This window comes from Triticum urartu, chromosome 4 (genome assembly GCF_003073215.2).
Source record: "Triticum urartu cultivar G1812 chromosome 4, Tu2.1, whole genome shotgun sequence".
NCBI lineage: Eukaryota > Viridiplantae > Streptophyta > Magnoliopsida > Poales > Poaceae > Triticum > Triticum urartu.
Genome location: NC_053025.1, coordinates 150,639,867 through 150,659,239, shown reverse-complemented (window position 1 = coordinate 150,659,239; position 19,373 = coordinate 150,639,867). Strand labels below are relative to the sequence as shown.

The 19,373-nt window shown below is 43.8% G+C and overlaps 1 protein-coding gene across 1 annotated transcript; it reads left to right on the top strand.

Annotated features, from left to right (window-relative positions):
• The first annotated feature begins 4,218 nt into the window (after nucleotides 1-4,218).
• Nucleotides 4,219-13,231, top strand: LOC125554662 (translation initiation factor IF-2-like). The gene is made up of 9 exons (XM_048718145.1): nucleotides 4,219-4,297; nucleotides 4,402-4,509; nucleotides 4,595-4,654; nucleotides 4,758-4,898; nucleotides 5,009-5,125; nucleotides 5,171-5,175; nucleotides 8,978-8,980; nucleotides 13,106-13,142; nucleotides 13,226-13,231. Exons 1-9 carry the CDS (start codon nucleotides 4,223-4,225, stop codon nucleotides 13,229-13,231), a joined length of 552 nt encoding a protein of 183 aa, XP_048574102.1. The 5' UTR covers nucleotides 4,219-4,222.
• Nucleotides 13,232-19,373: the final 6,142 nt, after the last annotated feature.

Here is a 19,373-nt window from a genome sequence, read left to right as displayed (position 1 = left end):
GCAACCTATATTTCTATCATTCCCAAAATTCCCAAAAAAATCTCATAAATTCTTTGGGGCATATCTTCATCAAATATGTAAAAATCCTTCCTTGCCTAGTTCAAAACTAATTCAACAATATTCATTTTCCTATTCTGTTCACAACAACACTTTATGAAGGAAGTGCTATTTATATATTCTTGATTGCCCTCGGAATTTTTGGGCACTCTTTCCTATCCAAATCATTACCGCATGACAAAATTCAGCTCCATTTGCCAAGCAAATCTTCTTCCGCAAATTTCCAAAGTTTTTGTCCACCTAGAAGCATTGTGAAGGAAGTACCTTTTTTATATCTCTAAATGACATGAAATTTATACAGTTCCTTCATATGCCCAAATTATCACCCTCCTCCAAATTGCAGCTCAGTCAAATCATCTATGTGAGCCCAGGTTCAATTTATATTTTATGGCCAAATTGGCACGTTGCAAAGCAAGTGTTATATAGACCCCTCCTATTACCTTCAAACTTTTCGGGTACTCTTCCACACCCAAATCATTGCCACATGATAATATTCAGCTCAATTTTCCTAGTAAATCTTTCTCGGGAAATTTCCAAAGTTTCTACCTCGAGAGAAGCTTTGTGAAGTAAGTACTAGCTAGGGTTACCCAAATGATCTTAAAATTTACCAGCGCATGACCATACCTAAGTAACTTACCTACACCAATTTTGAGCTCATTTCATTCATCCAATCTCTCTCACTAGTTTTCCCGAGTTTCTGTCCATAGAAGAGCATTGTTAAGGAAGTACTACTTTGGCATGTCCAAATGGTATTACTTTTCTACAATGCTTTCCTATGCCCAAATAACCATCCTCCACAAAATTTCAGCTCACTCCATTCATTATTTTGAGCCCAGCTTCAACATTCATATTTTTGTCCAGCGTGGTACTTTGCAAAGCAACTACCACCTAGGATCCTCCTTTTGATCTCAAAATTTGTGAAGACATTCTCCTTAGTAGATTATCATCCTCAGCCAAAACTCACGCCCATTGGCCATGTGCATTTCCCGTACCGCTAATCAAACACTTGGCTGCTAATTCATGTTTAAGCATCGATCGGTCTCCTCGTGAGAATCTTATGTTGTAATTTTCTTCCTAGCACCAACCTGGGGAGTGCCCAACCCACTAGACATGCCTAGGCCGCCCAGAACACATGGCAACATTACGGTCACGCGGTGACCACGCGACGGGCATGCGAGTTTACGTGCTCTAGAGTTGGGGCCCTCGGCCACCGCCCAAATCTCGACGTATCGCCACCAAACCATGTATTTATGATTAAATAGGTCCTTATGTAACTAGAAATGATTTTTGGAAAAAATAAATAGCAAACTATGAGGCAGCTGCAGTTCAAATTTGACCCGCTTCCAACTGAATCGGCGGAAATTTGTCTTTTTCACGAGAGGTGGATCAAAAACTTTTACACCCAACCATTTTGTCAACTGTGCATTAAGTATGTCCTAGTATTTTATAAAAATGATTTGGTCCAATTTTGCAACAATTATTTGGTAGTTCCTTCACAAAAAACCTCCTTTCGGGCACTCGAAAAATGGAAAATGATTTTTTCGTCCAACGAAAATGAAAACTTCCTTAGGCAACATTGTTTGCCATTCCAATATGCACCCTTGTGCACACTATGAGATCATTTGAACAAACTATGCCATGAATGTGGCCATAAGACTGATCATTTGGCTTGAAAGCCATTGATCTCCACACATGATAGCTTGTTTCTGAGAACACTTTTTTAAAATAATTGCCGTATTACAAGTTTGTTATTTTTCCTAGGAACTTGGCCACATATGATGACACAATGCGAAGGTTTCCCAATTTTTTTATTTTTTTTTGAATTTTTTATGGTCGTTTCAAAATGCAGTCAAAACGACGGGAATGACCGTTACTAGCTAGTGGTTGAATCATGGAATTTTTTTGGTCTTTATCTGATTAAATAGATACTTATGTACCTAGAAATGATTTTTGGAAAAAATAAATAGCAAACTATGAGGCAGCTGCAGTTCAAATTTGACCCGCTTCCAACTGAATCGGCGGAATTTGTCTTTTTCACGAGAGGTGGATCAAAACATTTGACACCCAACCATTTTGTCAATTGTGCATTAAATATGTCCTAGTATTTTATAAAAATTATTTGGTACAATTTTGCAACAAATATATGGTAGGCCCTTCACAAAAAAACCTCATTTCGGGCACTCAAAAAATGGAAAATGAATTTTCCGTGCAAAGAAAATGAAAACTTCCTTAGGCAACATTGTTTGGAATTCCAAGATGCACCCTTGTGCACAATATGAGATCATTTGAACAAACTATATCATGAATGTGGCCATAAGATTGATCATTTGGCTTGAAAGCCATGAATCTTCATGCATGATAGCTCATTTCTGTGAACACTTTTTTAAAATAATTGCCATATTACAAATTTATTATTTTTTCTGGAAACTTGGTCACATATATTGACACAATGCGAAGGTTTCCCAATTTTTTTATTTTTTTTTAATTTTTTATGGCCGTTTCAAAATGCAGTCAAAACGGCGGGCTTGACCGTTCCTAGCTAGTGGTTGAATCTTGGAATTTTTTTGGTGTTTCTCTGATTAAATAGATACTTATGTACCTAGAAATGATTTTTGGAAAAAATAAATAGCAAACTATGAGGCAGCTGCAGTTCAAATTTGACCCGCTTCCAGCTGAATCGGCGGGAATTTGTATTTTTCACCAGAGGTGGATCAAAACTTTTGACACCCAACCATTTTGTCAATTGTGCATTAAATATGTCCTAGTATTTTATAAAAATTATTTGGTACAATTTTGCAACAAATATATGGTAGGTCCTTCACAAAAAAACCACATTTCGGGCACTCGAATAATGGAAAATGAATTTTCCGTGCAAAGAAAATGAAAACTTCCTTAGGCAACATTGTTTGGAATTCCAAGATGCACCCTTGTGCACAATATGAAATCATTTGAACAAACTATGCCATGAATGTGGCCATAAGATTGATCATTTGGCTTGAAAGCCATGAATCTTCATGCATGATAGCTCATTTCTGTGAACATTTTTTTAAAATAATTGCCATATTACAAATTTATTATTTTATAAAAAATGAAAAATGAATTTTTCGTCCAAAGAAAATGAAAACTTCCTGAGGCAACATTGTTTGTCATTCCAATATGCACCCTTGTGCACAATATGAGATCATTTAAACGAACTATGCCATTCCAAAATGCACCCTTGTGCAAAAAACACAAGAGAAACAAATAGAAAAACACAACTACATAAGCTTAAAAAAGTATTTGATGTGCTCCACATGTGCTATGATTGTGAATTATAAAATTGATGTGCTCCAAATTTGCAACAAATATTTGCTAGGTTATTTATAAAAATATCATTTTGGACACTCGAAAAATGAGTCTCTTACAAAAAAGCTCATATCTTAGAACACTTTTTTAATGATATTAACAATATCCAAAGTTTGTTATTTTTACTGAAAAGTAGGTCACACTTGGTGACACAATGCAAAGGTTTTTTATTTCTATATTTTTATAAATTTCTTAGGTCGTCAAATGGCAGACATGATTCAAAATCTTATTTTCAATCGATTACGACCAATTTAAATGGTCTTAACATCATCAAAGAGGATACTCTGTTCTGATTGGTCTAAAATCAGCTCACACGGATCATGCCTTAAGCACCGTCGGATGCGCCCCGATCCAACGGCAGCCCACACCCCCTCTTCGCTCTCACCCCGTATCCCTCTCACCCACGAAACCCTAGTCCCCTTCTCCCAATCGCCGCCGCCGCCTTCTCCCTCCCAGATCCAATCCAAGTCAGAGCCCGTCGGCCACCTCCATCTCCATTCCTGCGCGCGTCGGCCACCTCCCTGCGGCGGAGCTCGACCCCGAAACGAAACGAAACCCACCGCCGCCGCCTTTGTCTCCCCAACCAACCACAACCCACCGGCGACCTCCTCCCACTCTCCCTCGCCTCCCCTCCCGTCCTCTTGTCTCCCTACTAGGCCCCATATCGACTCGGCCTTCTCCTTCTCAGGCGACGACCAGATCCGCTCTAGCGTTCCCGCAACGGCGCCGTCATGGACCTCCTCATCAAGCATCTGCCCGCCCCATCCTCCCTCCCTCGCGCAGCAGCCAAACCCCCCCCCCCCCCCCCTTTCCGCCCACGATGGACGCCGCGGCGGAGAAGACGGCCGTGGAGATCCGCCGCGAGCTCCAAGAGCTGCAGCGCCAGCACCGCGAGGTCCCTCCCCCCCGCCCCTCCACCCTCTCACTTCCCCTCCGTGGCCATCGAGGCGTCTCCCCTGACCCGTTTGCTTGTCCTCGTGTTCTCCTCCCCTCCCGCAGATCAGCGAGCGCCTGCGCGACCCCCGAGGCCCCCGACGCGGCGCCCCCGCCACCGGCCCCGGCCCCGGCCCCGGAGGCCCCCGCCCGCTCCGCGGCTTCGCCAGACCCGTGCGCGCCTCTCGCTTCGCGTTTCCTTCTCGTCCCTGTCTTTGTTTCTGTGCGTGATTTTTCTCCCCGCGTGTTTCTGATGCAGGCCCCGGAGCCGGTGGACCAGCCCGAGCCCAAGCGCCGGCTTCTTTCTGCCGTGGTTAAAGTACGAGCCCTCGTTTTTATTTTTGTGTTCGTCAATCCTGTTGTGTTTTGTTGGTTTGTCAAATACCCTAACGTCTTCTCTGTGTTTGGCGTGATGCACGAAGGTGGATGGCCCTGGAACTAATGGGGATGATGCGGCGGCGGAGGGGCGTGAGGATGGACCAAATGCTGCTCAAGGTGGTGAGAGGAGGGGAGCCAGTAATGGTGGGTTTAGGAGGGATGGGAGCCAGTGGGTATCCAGGAGGGTGAGTAAGGGGAATGTGATTTTGGAGGAGATAGTGTGCGTGTGTGCTTGTGGATGGGTTCCACATGCTGTTTTCGGGAGATCGCTTATATTGGTATTATTTGGTTGCAGGAGCTTGATAATCAGCTGCCAGAGCCTCTCCCGAGGCCGGCTCCCAAGGAAGAGGATCAGAGCTTGGTGAGGAGGAACAAGAGAATGCTGGGGAAGCTTCTTGTTGGCACGCTAGAGGTAACAAGTTCATCTGATGTATAATGAGACGATCCACGTGCTTAGAAATTGTGATAATTCCTTCTTGTTTTAGTATTTCTTGATTGCTTTGGATTGGGTATTGTGTAATCAAACATGGTATATTAACCTGCCATTCGGTAAGAATATACTAATTTAGTTGAAGTACAAACGGCAAGTGAATTTTTGAATCCTCAAGGTTTTATTTTTGTCCTGCAACTTTTGGCATCAAGCAGAAAATATTTTGCCAATTTGGCTACAGAGGGGTTCTTGCTTCTTTCATCAACTTAGCAATTCTCTCAATCAGTTTGTGGTCTTCCAACATCAAATCCTCATTTCTATTACCCCATAACCATTGGCAATTTATTAACTGGTCTGGTAAATAGATCATTCCTTGTTTTGTTTACTAGGTTGGACATGGCTCTATTTGACTGCATAGTTTATAACCAATTTCCATACTCCTTTATATTCAAATCTCTTGGAGAACATTAAATTCCTCATTCCTCAGATAGGTGTTGTGTTACGGGTGGTGCAGTTATAACTAATTTCTGTTTGATTCATACAAAGTATTCAAGTTATTAGTACTGAACACCATTAAATCTTCAATACCCTTTTAATTGATTTCCCATACTTGCTTTGTCTGGTACTCTGGTTTATATTTCCAGAATGCTGAACTTCATTGCTCTAAAATATTTTGGAATTTCCAGTACTTACAATAACATTGCCTGCTTACAGCTTTTCCTTCATCATGTGAAATTTGTTCATTGTTTTCCAAAAGGAGTTACTCCAACATTTTTTCTTCATTGCTTTACCAGCACACTCTACAGCTTCAATTTCAATGAAACTGTATCGTAAGCTTGTCATTTTGTGTTTGTTGAAAATCGCCATATGCAATTTGCTCTGCAGGAACTTTTGTATTGCACCCCCAGTTTTCAACTTTACCACCAAGTTCGTTGCACCTACTCTCAGATACACAAAAATCACGAGTGACCTTACTGAATAAAGAAAAGAAATCTGCTGAATAAACTTCTAGATCACTTGTGGGTGAGGTTTCAGGGCAGTCATTGAGGATTTGATGTCTTACCTATAGGTGTAGTAAAGTTTTTTAGAGGCCCGATGTGAAGCTATGTTACCTGATTTCTGCAAACACAGTGTTAATGTCATGTCACTATTGGCCAGCTGGGTGCTTTTCTAGTTCAACATAACATCTTTGGCTTGAGTTCTCTTTTCATTATTTGTATAATTGAAAATTGGAAATTCTGCCCTCTGCCATTTTGGACCCTGGTGATTCACTGGGAATTTTCCATGCCCCTTGGAATCTAACACGTCCTTCTCCACATCTTAAACTAACAAGCATGGGTTATGAGTTTAGCTATGAAGTTCTTTTTGTTTGTCGTGTGTTGTAAAATTCCTGGTTGTTTATTCCTGTTGGCTAAGTATATGGTATGACAATTTTTGTAGGTGAACGTTCCGAAGACCAAGAAGACCTACTGCAAGAACAAGGAGTGCAAGAAGCACACCCTCCACAAGGTTACCTAGTACAAGAAAGGCAAGGATAGCCTTTCTGCATGTTTATTTGGATCCACTGAACCTTTGCACGGCTAATCTCTCAAGTTTGTATATACACAGACAGGTTTTTTGAAAGTGTGACTCCATAGTATTGAGAAGTAATCATGTTTCCTTTAGTTTTCTGATGTGAAAGTTTCTTGAAAGTAGAGCTTTTCTTAACTAATCAAGAACTCGACTCTTTTCCCCTGATATCGTCGTTGCCCAGTCCAAGTCCGTTTGTGCTTGTAATAACGGAGTATTTGTATTTGTACTTGTTTACAATGTTTTTAGGCACTGGTACGAAAGCTGCCCTTGACACAAACATAGTATACCACAGTATATATACTACCAAATATAATTCAGCATCTTGTTTTCGTCAATTGATGTGTTCCTGCTTCCTGTTGTCAAGCCCAAACCCACTGGATTACCTAGTATCTCTGTTCGTCTCTTCATATCGAAGCTCATCAAACTTGTCAGCTCTATGCTTTCATCTTGATTTGTACATCATCCTGAAATATATAATCATGCTTTCATTCTGATTTGTACACCATCCTGGATGGTCTGCCCAAACGATGCTCATAGCGTTTCTGTTAGCCTGCGTTACAACTCATTTTTTTATTTAAAGAACAACCAATTGGCACAGTGGTTCTACTTCTCATAAATTGGCAAGTAAAACTCGACCTTCTTTTAGTTGAGTGAATATGTTTCAGATATGGAACGTTTTACAGTACATTTCTTTCCTTCTAAATGTGAATTCATGTACATCATCAAGCATTTCACATTTGCTGTAGCACTATGTAATGGTGTACTTCTTTTAGAAATTCTGCTCCTTATGTTTATAAATTCTACATATGGTTTCTCATCACTTGGTATATATATAGCACGTTTTGGGCAACGAATTATTCAGCGTTCTATGTTAAAGCTTTCAACCTTGAAATCACATATTTGTTTGGGCATGTGCTATATGTACCATTTTAGAAGTAGTACACATATTTCTGTCCTGCTATAGTCTTTTTTAAACTTCTTATGAGATTGAAGTATTCGTTCTGATTTCTGGTTTGCTGATTGTTGTAGACAGATGTTTGAAACCTCTTAACCGTGGATGACAACTACTTGAGAAGGACCATCATCACCCATCAAGTACGCCATTGAGGTAATTCACTAGTCCCTCCAGCATCAACTATCTATTTTCTCTAGTATGCTTAGGTTTTTCATGCTGTTGTGGTAGCTCCATTGCTGTTGCGTTGAATCTCATGCCACCGCTGGTGCGCCTGTGGCTTGATGTGCTGTGATCTTTATCAGTGTAGGTTTTGTTTGATGATATGCTTAGATTATGATCATAAGCATGGTGGTTTGATGATGCTGGGGCCAGCTGTTAAACCATGATATAGTTGCTAGAAATGAGCTTAATATTCATGTGTGTATGTGTGTGTGTGTCGAGTAAGTTGTGGTTTGTGCTGCTCCTTTATAACGTGATGAAACAAAGAATGTCCTTTACTCCTTTTTTGAATGGAATGTTCATAATATATTGTCTCCAGTTTTTCTAATTTTTATCAGCTGATTCATGTAATAGGGCGTCCGTGGAAGGCCCAGTCCTGACTCTCCAGTGAGCCAACATTTGATCGCTATTGAAGGAGCTACATGTAGAAGAAGAAAATACTTGTAGAGCTTGTAACTGATTCCCATAGTTGTAGAGCTTGTATCAACTAAGCTTGTATTACGTGTAACTTGTAGAACTTGTAAATGCTATAGCTTGTAGGACGTGTCATTTGTAGAGCTTGTAAATAAGCTTGTATATGCTACAGCTTGTAGGACGTGTCATTTGTAGAGCTTGTATTGAATCTGGCTATTGTTATTTGAAGTATCTTGTGTGTTTTTTCTTTGCCAATTTAACTACTGGTTATTTTCTTATTGTCAAATTGAAATATGAAGAATCTGGACCTAATAGCTAGGACCCACTTATCAGAACCTGACAAGTGGGACTTGTTTGACTAGTGGACCCATTTTATTAAAAAAACTAAAACTATTGTACAAAAAGGCCATGACCCATGAAATAAAAAGGCCGAATTGTTGGGCTTGGCCCAAGTAGCCCACAAGAATTGACAGAAAAAAATAATATAAAAGGCAGAATTGTTGGGCTAGGCCCATGTAGAAAACTGAATTGGACCGGGCTGAATCTTGTGCCACATCAGCTTGCCACGCTGGATGCCTACGTGGACTGGGGAGGTTGCTAGTGACCAAAACAGAACAATAGGCGTATTTTGGTCATAAACGTTTGCGACCATTCCAGAAGAAAGGTCGCTATAGTCAGTTTACGACGCCCAGCTTTTGACCTTATGTTTTTGGTCACAAAAAGGTCATAAATGGAAATTTGTGACCTTTCAGTGACCAATAGTGGTGGTCATAAGTTGACATATTTCTTGTAGTGAGTCTTTCGCACAACTGTGGTTCATCATTCTTTACTTGGTGCTTCTGTAGTTCTTCAGTATATGTACATGTGCCTCGAATTATGGATTCGTGGTTAAACCTATATTTGTAATAAACATGGTTGGATATGAAATAAGTGATTGCCTACTTTCAAATTCAAACCATGTGATTTCTAAATTAGGGATTAATTACGGATTAATTAGGGATTACACTGCACACGGTTTGCGAAAGCGAAACGTGTGCGATATACATGGAGATCAGAAACATTTCTAGGATCCGCTACGTGTGCAATCAATCTCCACTGCACAAACGACTTTCTCTTGAAAACTGTTTGCCTTAGGCCACCTTGCGCAAACGTTTACCACATAAAAAGTGTGTGTGATGGACAACCTTTGCCACACAGTTTCTTCTATGCACCGTGTGTGATACATTCAATAACGCAAACGATTTAACGGGAAAAATTGTGTGTGATGTATCAGTGAACAGAAACGTTTTCCTTGGAGCGACTGTGTGGGATGTACATATGAATGGAAACATTTAGCGAGGACTGACTGTGTGGGATGTACTTGCGACTGGAAACAATTTCGCTATATAATTGTAATTTTTTTAGCTCTACTATACGTATTTCCGTATTTGAGCCCTCGCCGGTCGCACATGTTCTCATTTTGCCGAGCCTGGGTGCCAAGAGGGCATATCCCCGACGGTTTCTGGGTCGTGTGGGAAGGACCCCCCTATCATCCACACTCACTTGGCGATGGTTCCAAATGCCTTTACGGAAAGGGGTTAAAAACCATTTGTTTAGGACCGGCGCGCACTAGTGATTGTTTATATATAACTTGGATGGTTAACTCCTCGTGATTGCGTACATAAGCTTGCAAAGATTTTACTGACCAATCAGTAATAGACGTGCAATCATGTGTTTATGTTTTTATAACATTTCTCCGTCCAGCCCAACATGATATTTTCACCCAGCCCAGCAAGTCCATGGATTAAAAAAATGCAAATGGGCTTTAAATTCTAACATAATATATAAACAGGCTGCATAGAGTCTGCATCATTGTTTCACCCAGCCCACCAAATGGACTAAAAAAGCAAATGGACTGGCTGACATGTGGGCCAGTAGGTTGAAGCCTAAGCACTTTCGCAAAAAAAATACAAAGGTCGAAGCCTAAGAAAGGCGTTGGATTTACATCCAACGGCCGACATTCTTCTTCAATCTCTCGTCTTCTTCCTCCAGCACTGTCGGGACTGCCTGCTCCAGCCCCCGGTGTCCAGCGGCGCTGTTTCGCGTGCGTCGCAGCGAAACACTACCTCACCGACGGCCTGGCCATCCTGCCACTCCTCTGCACCTCCTGTTATTCTTTGCCAAGTGTAGGCCCACCCCACACCCGAACTAGTCAAGTTTCCCACTCCTCTCCGTCTGTGACGCCACTACCGCGTCTTCCCCATATCCAGGTGGTTCCAGACTGGGGCCTCGCCGCCGTCCACCGGCCTTGGTGCGCTCGGCACAGTGTGGTCAACACGGTCAATAAACGAGAGTCATCAGAAGATGACTGTACAGGGAGAGGCTGACAGTGGGGACGCACCACGCCCATGGATGCATGCATGCAACTGCATCCTTTTTACCCTGAAAAATAATGTTTTCTCCCCTTGACAGCTGGGCCCACCAGCTACATCTTCGCATGGAAGGAATTGCGTCCTTATTATGGGCAAAAAAATGATGCCTCCCCCTAACAGCTAGGACCCATCAGCTATATGTTCGAACGCAAGGAAGTGCCTCCTTATCCTCCCTGACAGCTGGGACCCACCCGGTCGAACCGTACATAGGGTTGCCTCTATGGTTGCGAACGTGTACGTACATTTTTTGTGGGTGGAATGTGTCCGTACATACTGGTCGATCGGTCTCTCTGCAAGGATGAACCATGGCCGAGCAAGAAGCGGCAAGTGTGACGTAGCAGTTGAGGCAGTACTGTACAAATCGTGTACACGTACATACAGCCACGCTGCAAGAAAGTAAATACGCCTATGTACGTACATACGGGCGTGGTCTCGAACGCATATAGCGACGGTTTCCTGTTCATCGGCAGCCACCCGGCTAGGTCGAAACAGAGGAAACTGCGCCGTGTTCATCAGGAGGCAAGCGACTGGGTCGGAATGCGTCCTGTTCATTGGGAGCCAACCGACTTGGATGCAATAGCCCAAACCGGGTCCTGTTCATCGACTCGGGGTCTCGAGTCCCGCAAAGCGGAGGAAACGGAGTTATTTTCGACCGCCTATGGTAGAAACGGGGTCCTGTTCATCAGGAGGGGTCTTGCATACCGCAAAACGGAAGAAACAAAATTATCGCCAGCCGCGTACAGTCGAAACGGGGTTCTATTCATCGGGAGGGGTTTGGCATACCGCAAAACGGAGGAAATGGACTTCTCTCAACCGCCTACGGTTGAAACGGGGTCCTGTTCATCGGAGGGGTGTGTGGCGTACCGCAAAACGGGATTCCATGGGCTACTATTCATCGAGCCTCCACTGGGTCCTATTTATCCACCCCAACCGGTTGGGTGTGTGGCGGCCACCTCGGGGTCCTGTTCATCGAAACAGGGTTCTATTCATCGGGAGGGGTCTGGCATACCGCAAAACGAAGGAAATGGACTTCTCTCAACCGCCTACGGTCGAAACGGGGTCCTGTTCATCGGAGGGGTGTGTGGCATACCGCAAAACGGGACTCCACGGGCTACTATTCATCGAGCCTCCACTGGGTCCTATTTATCCACCCCAACCGGTTGGGTGTGTGGCAGCCACCTCGGGGTCCTGTTCATCCAGCGGCAACGACATACTACCACGGGGGCTTGTTCACTGCTACTTCTTGAGCTTGCATTGGTTTTCCCTTGAAGAGGAAAGGGTGATACAGCAAAGTAGAGATAAGTATTTTGTGGCACCCCGACTCATAGCAACCGGTTTACCTTGCATTGCCAGCCCAGAGATCATGTCTTCTAGCAACACACACCATCTTAGTACAAAAAATAACTGCTTTATTGATACTAGCGGAACATAGTTCGATATTACATCAAGTTGCGAGGCCAAGCGGCACACACGGTGCAGCTGAACAATATGTACATCATTTAGTGAACATAAAGGTGCCTTGACCATGACAACTACGCGGCAGCGGAACGACGACGAAGCGGGACTCCATAGCACAGGAACACCGATGTGCACACGATCTAGACTTGGGCAGCACTCCGATCCAATGAAACTTTCCTGAAATCTGGCATGACACGCTAGGTCAGTACATTGAATGTACTTGCAAGCTCACAACAAGCATAAACATAAGGACATCCAATATCTTGATATTTATTCAAATTATCGTCAATGCAAAAATCATAGTAGGGATGCAGTGAACATGATCTCGTGCCTCAAGTCCCTCGGACTTGCTTACCAAACTGGTTACCTCGTAACCAAACGATGATCTTTCTCAGATCACAAACGGACCAACACTTTGGTCTCCATCATCAACAAACGGAACCAACACTTTGGTTCCCATCATCAACATAGTTTCTCAACCATCATCTTTCCAACAATGCCATGTGATTAACATTAATGTGCAAGATTATTTAAAATGTTGATCCATGGTGTGACCTACTTCTGAGTTGTGTTTGTAACCAAGGACATGGCTATCGATAGATTAAATACACTCTGCAAAGGTAGCGCACTTTACCGGCACCACGGAATCCATGGCCTCGCACTCCCATTCAGGTGGACCAAAGGCATTCCGACGAAACCCTCCCATTGCCATGACACTCTCCCAGCCACTCTGACTTACTCCCCACTGGCCTAAGTCCTGGGTGGCCCAGTGCCTACCAAAGGCACCAACGGCCACCGTCGTGGCAAAATATAAACGGTCCCAAACAGGGACAAGGTACCATAACAACAAACGAGCACACAAGGTTATGTCTGCTTATCGGGCCAGGGTAACGCATGCCCATAACCTTCCCTCGTTGGAGGCACCGACCAGAGGCATGAGAACAGACCGGAAAAAGGCCTTCCCATAAAGGCAAATGTGGTTGCATTGGGAAAAACTCGATTCAGTGGCACCATGACCTAATCAACGATATGTTCAAGTTGAGTTATTATCAGGTTTAACTTAAAGTGAAAATAACCGATGTCATGATATGCGATGAAAATGCAACCTTATATTATGTATCACATACTATCAGAAATAAATGGATCAACCTCATCAAGTATTTCACTAACCATAATCATCAGTAAACTCCTACCAATTCCCTGGTTATTATAATCCAACAAATTTAACCATGATATTAACTTGAAATAATCCATTTTCTCACTTAAGAAAATATTAACCAAACTAGTCTTTTTTTATAGTCATTTTATTTCTACATAACCAAATATTACTTCTACTGACTTGAACTAACTTAGTTAGTCACAAACTACTGTAAACTAAGCATACCAAACAAAACAAGCATTCAATAGAAACAAATATTTACTTACGTGATTTAAATGCATGAACTAAATCATTATTCAAGTTGGAAAATCACAAATATTGAGATGGCACCATGAAAATGTTGATGTGGCTTGCCTTAGTGCAGATGAGGTTCACACTCCTCCTAGTGATCCTCAAGACAAGCTTCACCTTCTGAATATAATTAAAAACATAGAAAGAAAATATCAAGAAACACTCGGAAAATCACCATAAAATCTAGACAGCAGAGAAAAATCTCGTTTTTGGTGAGCTGCTAGATCTTTTCATTAAGAACACAATGCGAAAAGAATCACTTCATTTGGACTTAAGGTTAAAAAGTTGTAGCTGTTTGAAGTTCTCTGGATAATTTGAATTAAATTTAAATAAAACAAAAACCAGGGGGTGACGTCGATGGCTTATTCTCTGAATACGCCTCCATAGGTACCGCTTCAGGCGTGAGTGGAGAGGCTAACAGTGGGCCCCGCTTGTCAGGTGCGAGGGAGAGAGAGAGAAACAGAGTGTAGTGAGGCTTCGCCAGAGCTCACGCCGGCGAGGAGGGCTCCTTGGCCAAATCCAGAGGGATAGAACGTGAGAGGAGATCGAGGCGCACCTGCCCGTACCCGTGGAATAGCTAGGGGTGGTCGGACAGGGTCGGAACGAGCTTCTCCAGGGGCGGCAGGAAGCAGAGGTCGCCGGAGTTGGGGACGACGGCGATGTGGGGCTGCACCAGGGGCTCCAACGGGGTCGAACAGCACAAATGAAGCACCACGGAGGCTCTGGAAGAGTGGCTTGAGCTCTAGAGGGGCTGGAATGGTGGTGGCAAATAGAGGGGATCGCCAGCGAGCTCGAGCTCGGGGACAGCAGCCTGAGGCCTGCCCGGCCGGGTTGCGGCTTTCTACCGCGTTGTGGAGTGTGTAGGAGGAATTGGTGATGCTCGAGGAGGCTGGTGAGGGCTGTATTTATAGGCGAGCGAGGTGAGGGGATCGGGCTCTGTCGAAGGGCTTCTGGACACGGCGCCCGGTGATGAACGGCGTCAGTGAGAGGGGGAGAAGGCGACGCAGCTCACGTGGGCACTATGGGAGGGCAGAGACGAACATAGGAGCAGGGGTGGCGACGAGCACAGTGGCGCGGCGCACTGCTGGGTTGGCTGGGTCGTGCCCGTGCTCGCTGCGGCGAGCTCCAGCGTCGGCGAGCGCCAGCGAGGAGTTAAGAGCGTCGAGACGGTGATTGTGGTGAGGTTTGGCAAGGTGCAGCAGTCGGTGAAGCGAGCACGCGATGAACAGAGCACGCGACGGCATCCAGAGCGCGTCAACTAGCACATTGGCACCGTGCACACGCGTGGTCACCACGTGAACTCTGCATAGATCCACGGATTGTCATAAATTCATGTCTGGCGTGTAGTCCTTAGTGGTTTGGGTCGTTCCAATGCTTTGAGTCCAGCCCAGGGGCTGTAGGTGCATGGTTTACTTCATGGTAAGTTTCTGGTCAGTAACTTGTGAAGTTTACTGAGATCAAACCAGAGAGAGTTTAGGGTTGATTTTTCGTGGTTAGTAGTTTCTTAGGAAGGTAATAATGCTCAAAAAAATCAGCCTCATTGGATCAAGGAAAATGGTACTTGGTGTAGAAACTTCCTTTTCTGAACGGAACAGAAAAGATTTTCTGTAGCAAAAATATTCCAAAAGGTGATGCAATATCTTTGCTCAGGAAGGTGCCCTAGGTTTCAAAGAATATTTGGGGATTTTCTCAGATTTTTGTGGGCAAAGAAAATGGGGGTTGCTTCGGAGCATATGTTGCTGATTAGGGTTTTTGAAGAGAAAATGAATATTTTTCATTTAAGAAAAATATTCCTAGGATTATTTTGGGATTAATGAGAGAAGAAATGATGGCTTGGGGGAGAGGTGAGCCACTTGGGTGAAAATCATGGGTATGCCCAAGGGTTTAAGTCCAACTGAAATGATTCAAAAACCCAAACTCAAATAAAAAGGCAAACAAAATCAGAAAAAAGAAGAGGGGGCAAAAACCAGGCTGTCACAAACCTCTCCCGCTTAGGATGAATCTCGTCCTCGAGATTCGGTTGCTCGGGAAAACAATTCTGGATAGGTTTCCTTTAGAAATTCCTCTCGTTCCCAAGTTGCCTCTTCCTCTGTGTGATGCTCCCACTGCACTTTATAAAACTTTATCGCCTTACTACGAGTGACCCTTTCCATCTCATCCAAGATTCTGAATGGTTTCTCCTCATATGTTAAATCTTTAGCCAGCTCTAATTTTGACATATCTGTCTTTTTCTCTGGAGGCGGTATACATCGTCTTAGCTGTGAGACATGGAAGACATTGTGCACTTCTGACAATTCCGAGGGCAATTCCAACTAATATGCAATAGTACCCACTCTGGACATGACTGGGAACGGACCAATATACCTGGGTGCCAATTTTCCGCGAGTCTGGAATCTTTTGACTCCTTTCATAGGGGTGACTCGGAGGTATACATCCTCTCCGGGTTCAAAACTGATCTGGCGGTGCTTTGCATCGTAATAACTCTTCTGTCGGGATTTAGCCAATTGCAATCTGTCTCGGATTTCCTTGACTTGCTTTTCAGCTTCCATCATGAGATCCGTTCCGAAAATACGGCTATCTCCAACTTGAGACCAATTTAATGGAGTGCGGCACTTACGGCCATACAAAGCTTCATAGGGTGACATCTTTAAGCTGGCTGGAAGCTGTTGTTGTAGGAGAACTCGGCATACGGCAGACAATCTTCCCATTTGGGTCGGGCCAAAGCACATGCTCGAAGCATATTTTTGAGTATTCGGTTTACACGTTTAGTCTGTCCGTCTGCCTGAGGATGGTAAGTTGTGCTGTACTTTAGCACGGTCCCCAAAGCTTGATGGAGACGTGACCAGAAAGCTAAGGTAAAAAGTGACCCTTTGTCGGAAGTGATCGTTCTTGGTACTCCATGCAGATTGACTATTCTGGACACATACAACTGTGCGAGTTGATCGGCTCGGTAAGTGGTTCTGATGGGAATAAAATGAGCTACCTTGGTCAATGTGTCCACCACGACCCATACTACATCATTGCCTCGATGAGTCCTTGGTAGTCCTGTGATAAAATCCATACAGACATCATCCCACTTCCATTATGGAACAGGTAAGGGTTGGAGGAGTCCGGCGGGTTTCTGGTGTTCTGGCTTCACTTTGTTGCATATGTCGCAACAAGCCATAAAATAGGCAATGTATTTCTTCATCCCATCCCACCAGAATATCTGCCGAAGGTCCTCGTACATTTTGGTACCTCCTGGGTGAATGGAATACGAAGATTCATGTGCTTCCGTCAATACCTTCTTCCTTAAGTCTGCTTGATTCGGTACACAAATCCTTCCGCGGAACCTTAGTGTACCTTGCTGATCCTTAGAGAAATCTTGTGTCTGTCCTTCTAACATACGCTTGCTATGTTTTTGTAGCACTGGATCATTTGACTGGGCCTTGCGGATCTCATCCTCGAGGGTAGGAGTAACTTCCATCATATTAGCAAGACCAGTATCAATAATGACCAGATTGAGCTGAGTGATCTCTTCCTAAAGTTCGGGAGGCAAGGACTCCATCATGGTATTCAGACTGACAGGCTTTCGGCTGAGTGCATCGGCGACCACGTTGGCCTTACCCGGATGATAATTAGTTCCAAGATCGTAATCCTTGACTAATTCGAGCCATCTTCGTTGGCAGAGGTTTAAGTCTGGCTGAGTAAATATATACTTGAGACTTTTGTGGTCGGTAAATATCTGACACCTTTGTCCAATGAGGTAGTGTCTCCAAATTTTTAGAGCATGAACAACCGCGGCCAATTCCAAATCATGAGTAGGATAGTTCTCTTCGTGGGGTCATAGCTGGCGAGATGCGTATGCTACAACCTTGCCATCTTGCATGAGTACGCATCCAAGACCTTGTCTGGAGGCGTCGCAGTACACATCAAAGCCGCGGTAGATATCCGGAAGAGTCAACACAGCGGTTGTTGTCAGTCTGGTCCTTAGCTCATTGAAACTTTTCTCACAGTCCTCAGTCCATTCAAATTTCTTATCTTTCTTGCGAAGCTCTATCATTGGCTTGGCAATCTTAGAGAGACCTTCAATGAAACGACGGTAGTACCCGGCTAATCCACGGAAACTCCGGATTTGGGATACTGTCATGGGTGCCAGCCAATCAAGCACGTCCTTCGCCTTACTTGGATCCATGGCTATACCTTCTGCTGATAGAACATGCCCCAAGAATCCAACTTGCTTGAGCCAAAACTCACATTTACTGAACTTGGCGTATAGTTGATGGTCACGGAGTCTTTGTAAGACAGCTCGGAGTTGTCCCTTTTACTCTTCTTCACCTTTTAAGTATATTAGGATATCATCGATGAAGACCACCACAAATTTATCCAGGAAATCCATGAATACTTTGTTCATCATGTGCATGAACAAAGCAGGGGCATTTGTGAGACCGGAGGACATAACGGTATATTCATAGAGACCGTATCGGGTTGTGAACGCGGTCTTAGGAATATCTTCCTTTTTGATCTTGAGTTGGTGGTATCCAGTGCTTAAATCAATTTTGGAGAATACTTTTGCCCCCACTGAGTTGATCAAATAAATCATCGATCCTGGGTTGTGGATATTTGTTTTTAATAGTGACATCATTCATCTGACGGTAATCCACACACATACGGAGACTACCATCTTTCTTGTCCACAAATATTGCGGGTGATCCCCATGGTGAAGAGCTGGGACGGATATAACCTTTCTGGAGCATCTCATCAAGCTGTTTCTTTAACTCCACTAATTCTTACGAAGGCATCCGATAATACTTCTTGTATAACGGTGCGGTCCCGGGCACAAGATCAATTGCAAACTCAAGCTCTCGGTCTGGCGGCATTCCTGGCAATTCTTCTGGGAATACATCGGGAAATTCACTGACCACAAGAATTAATCCCAATTCTTCAGCCACAGCGGTGAAAACTATTTCTTTCTTGGGTATGCTTCCGCGGGCATAGAATTTTGTTGCCTGCCCTTCCTGACTTCTCAAGGTGACTTCTCTGGCCGCGCAGTTAATGCATACTTGGTATTGGGTTAACCAATTCATTCCCAAAATAATGCCAACTTGGCAGACTCGATGACTATCAAGGAAGTTGGAAAACGGACTCCTTGGATATCAATTTCCAAGTTACGACATACCAGATTGCTTCTGAGCAAAGATCCCGGGGATTGTACCAGCAAGTTCTTTCTCAAAATAAAACAAGGAAATTTGTTTTGGGCAACAAAACTCTGCGAAATAAAAGAGTGGGAAGCCCCAGAGTAAAATAAAATTATTGCAGGTATGTCATTAACAGGGAACATACCAATGACGACTTCGGGGTTCTCTTGGGCTTCGTCTGCGGAGAGGTGATGAACTTGCCCTTTTATGGTTTGCTAGACATGTTACGGCCGCATATGGTTGACTTGTGGCCTGAATGGAGCATTTGTCCTGCAGTTCTTGGGACACTCACTTAAATAATGTCTGGTTTGTCCACAACTAAAATAGGAATTGTTGCGCTTACATTCTTCTCACACCGGGCCGGTTGCGACATTCTTGACTTGGGTAGTGGTCTTGTTAACATTCTGCTGCCAACTGGGCTTGTACTCTACTTGAGTGTGCTGCTAAGTACGAGCCTTCTGCACTAGCTGACCATCCTTCTTAGGCTCAAACTTGCGCTTGTGATCATTATTGGTAGTCTTGTTGTCATGTACAAGCTTGTGCTCCCTTTCAGCAATGTGGGCCTTGTTTACCA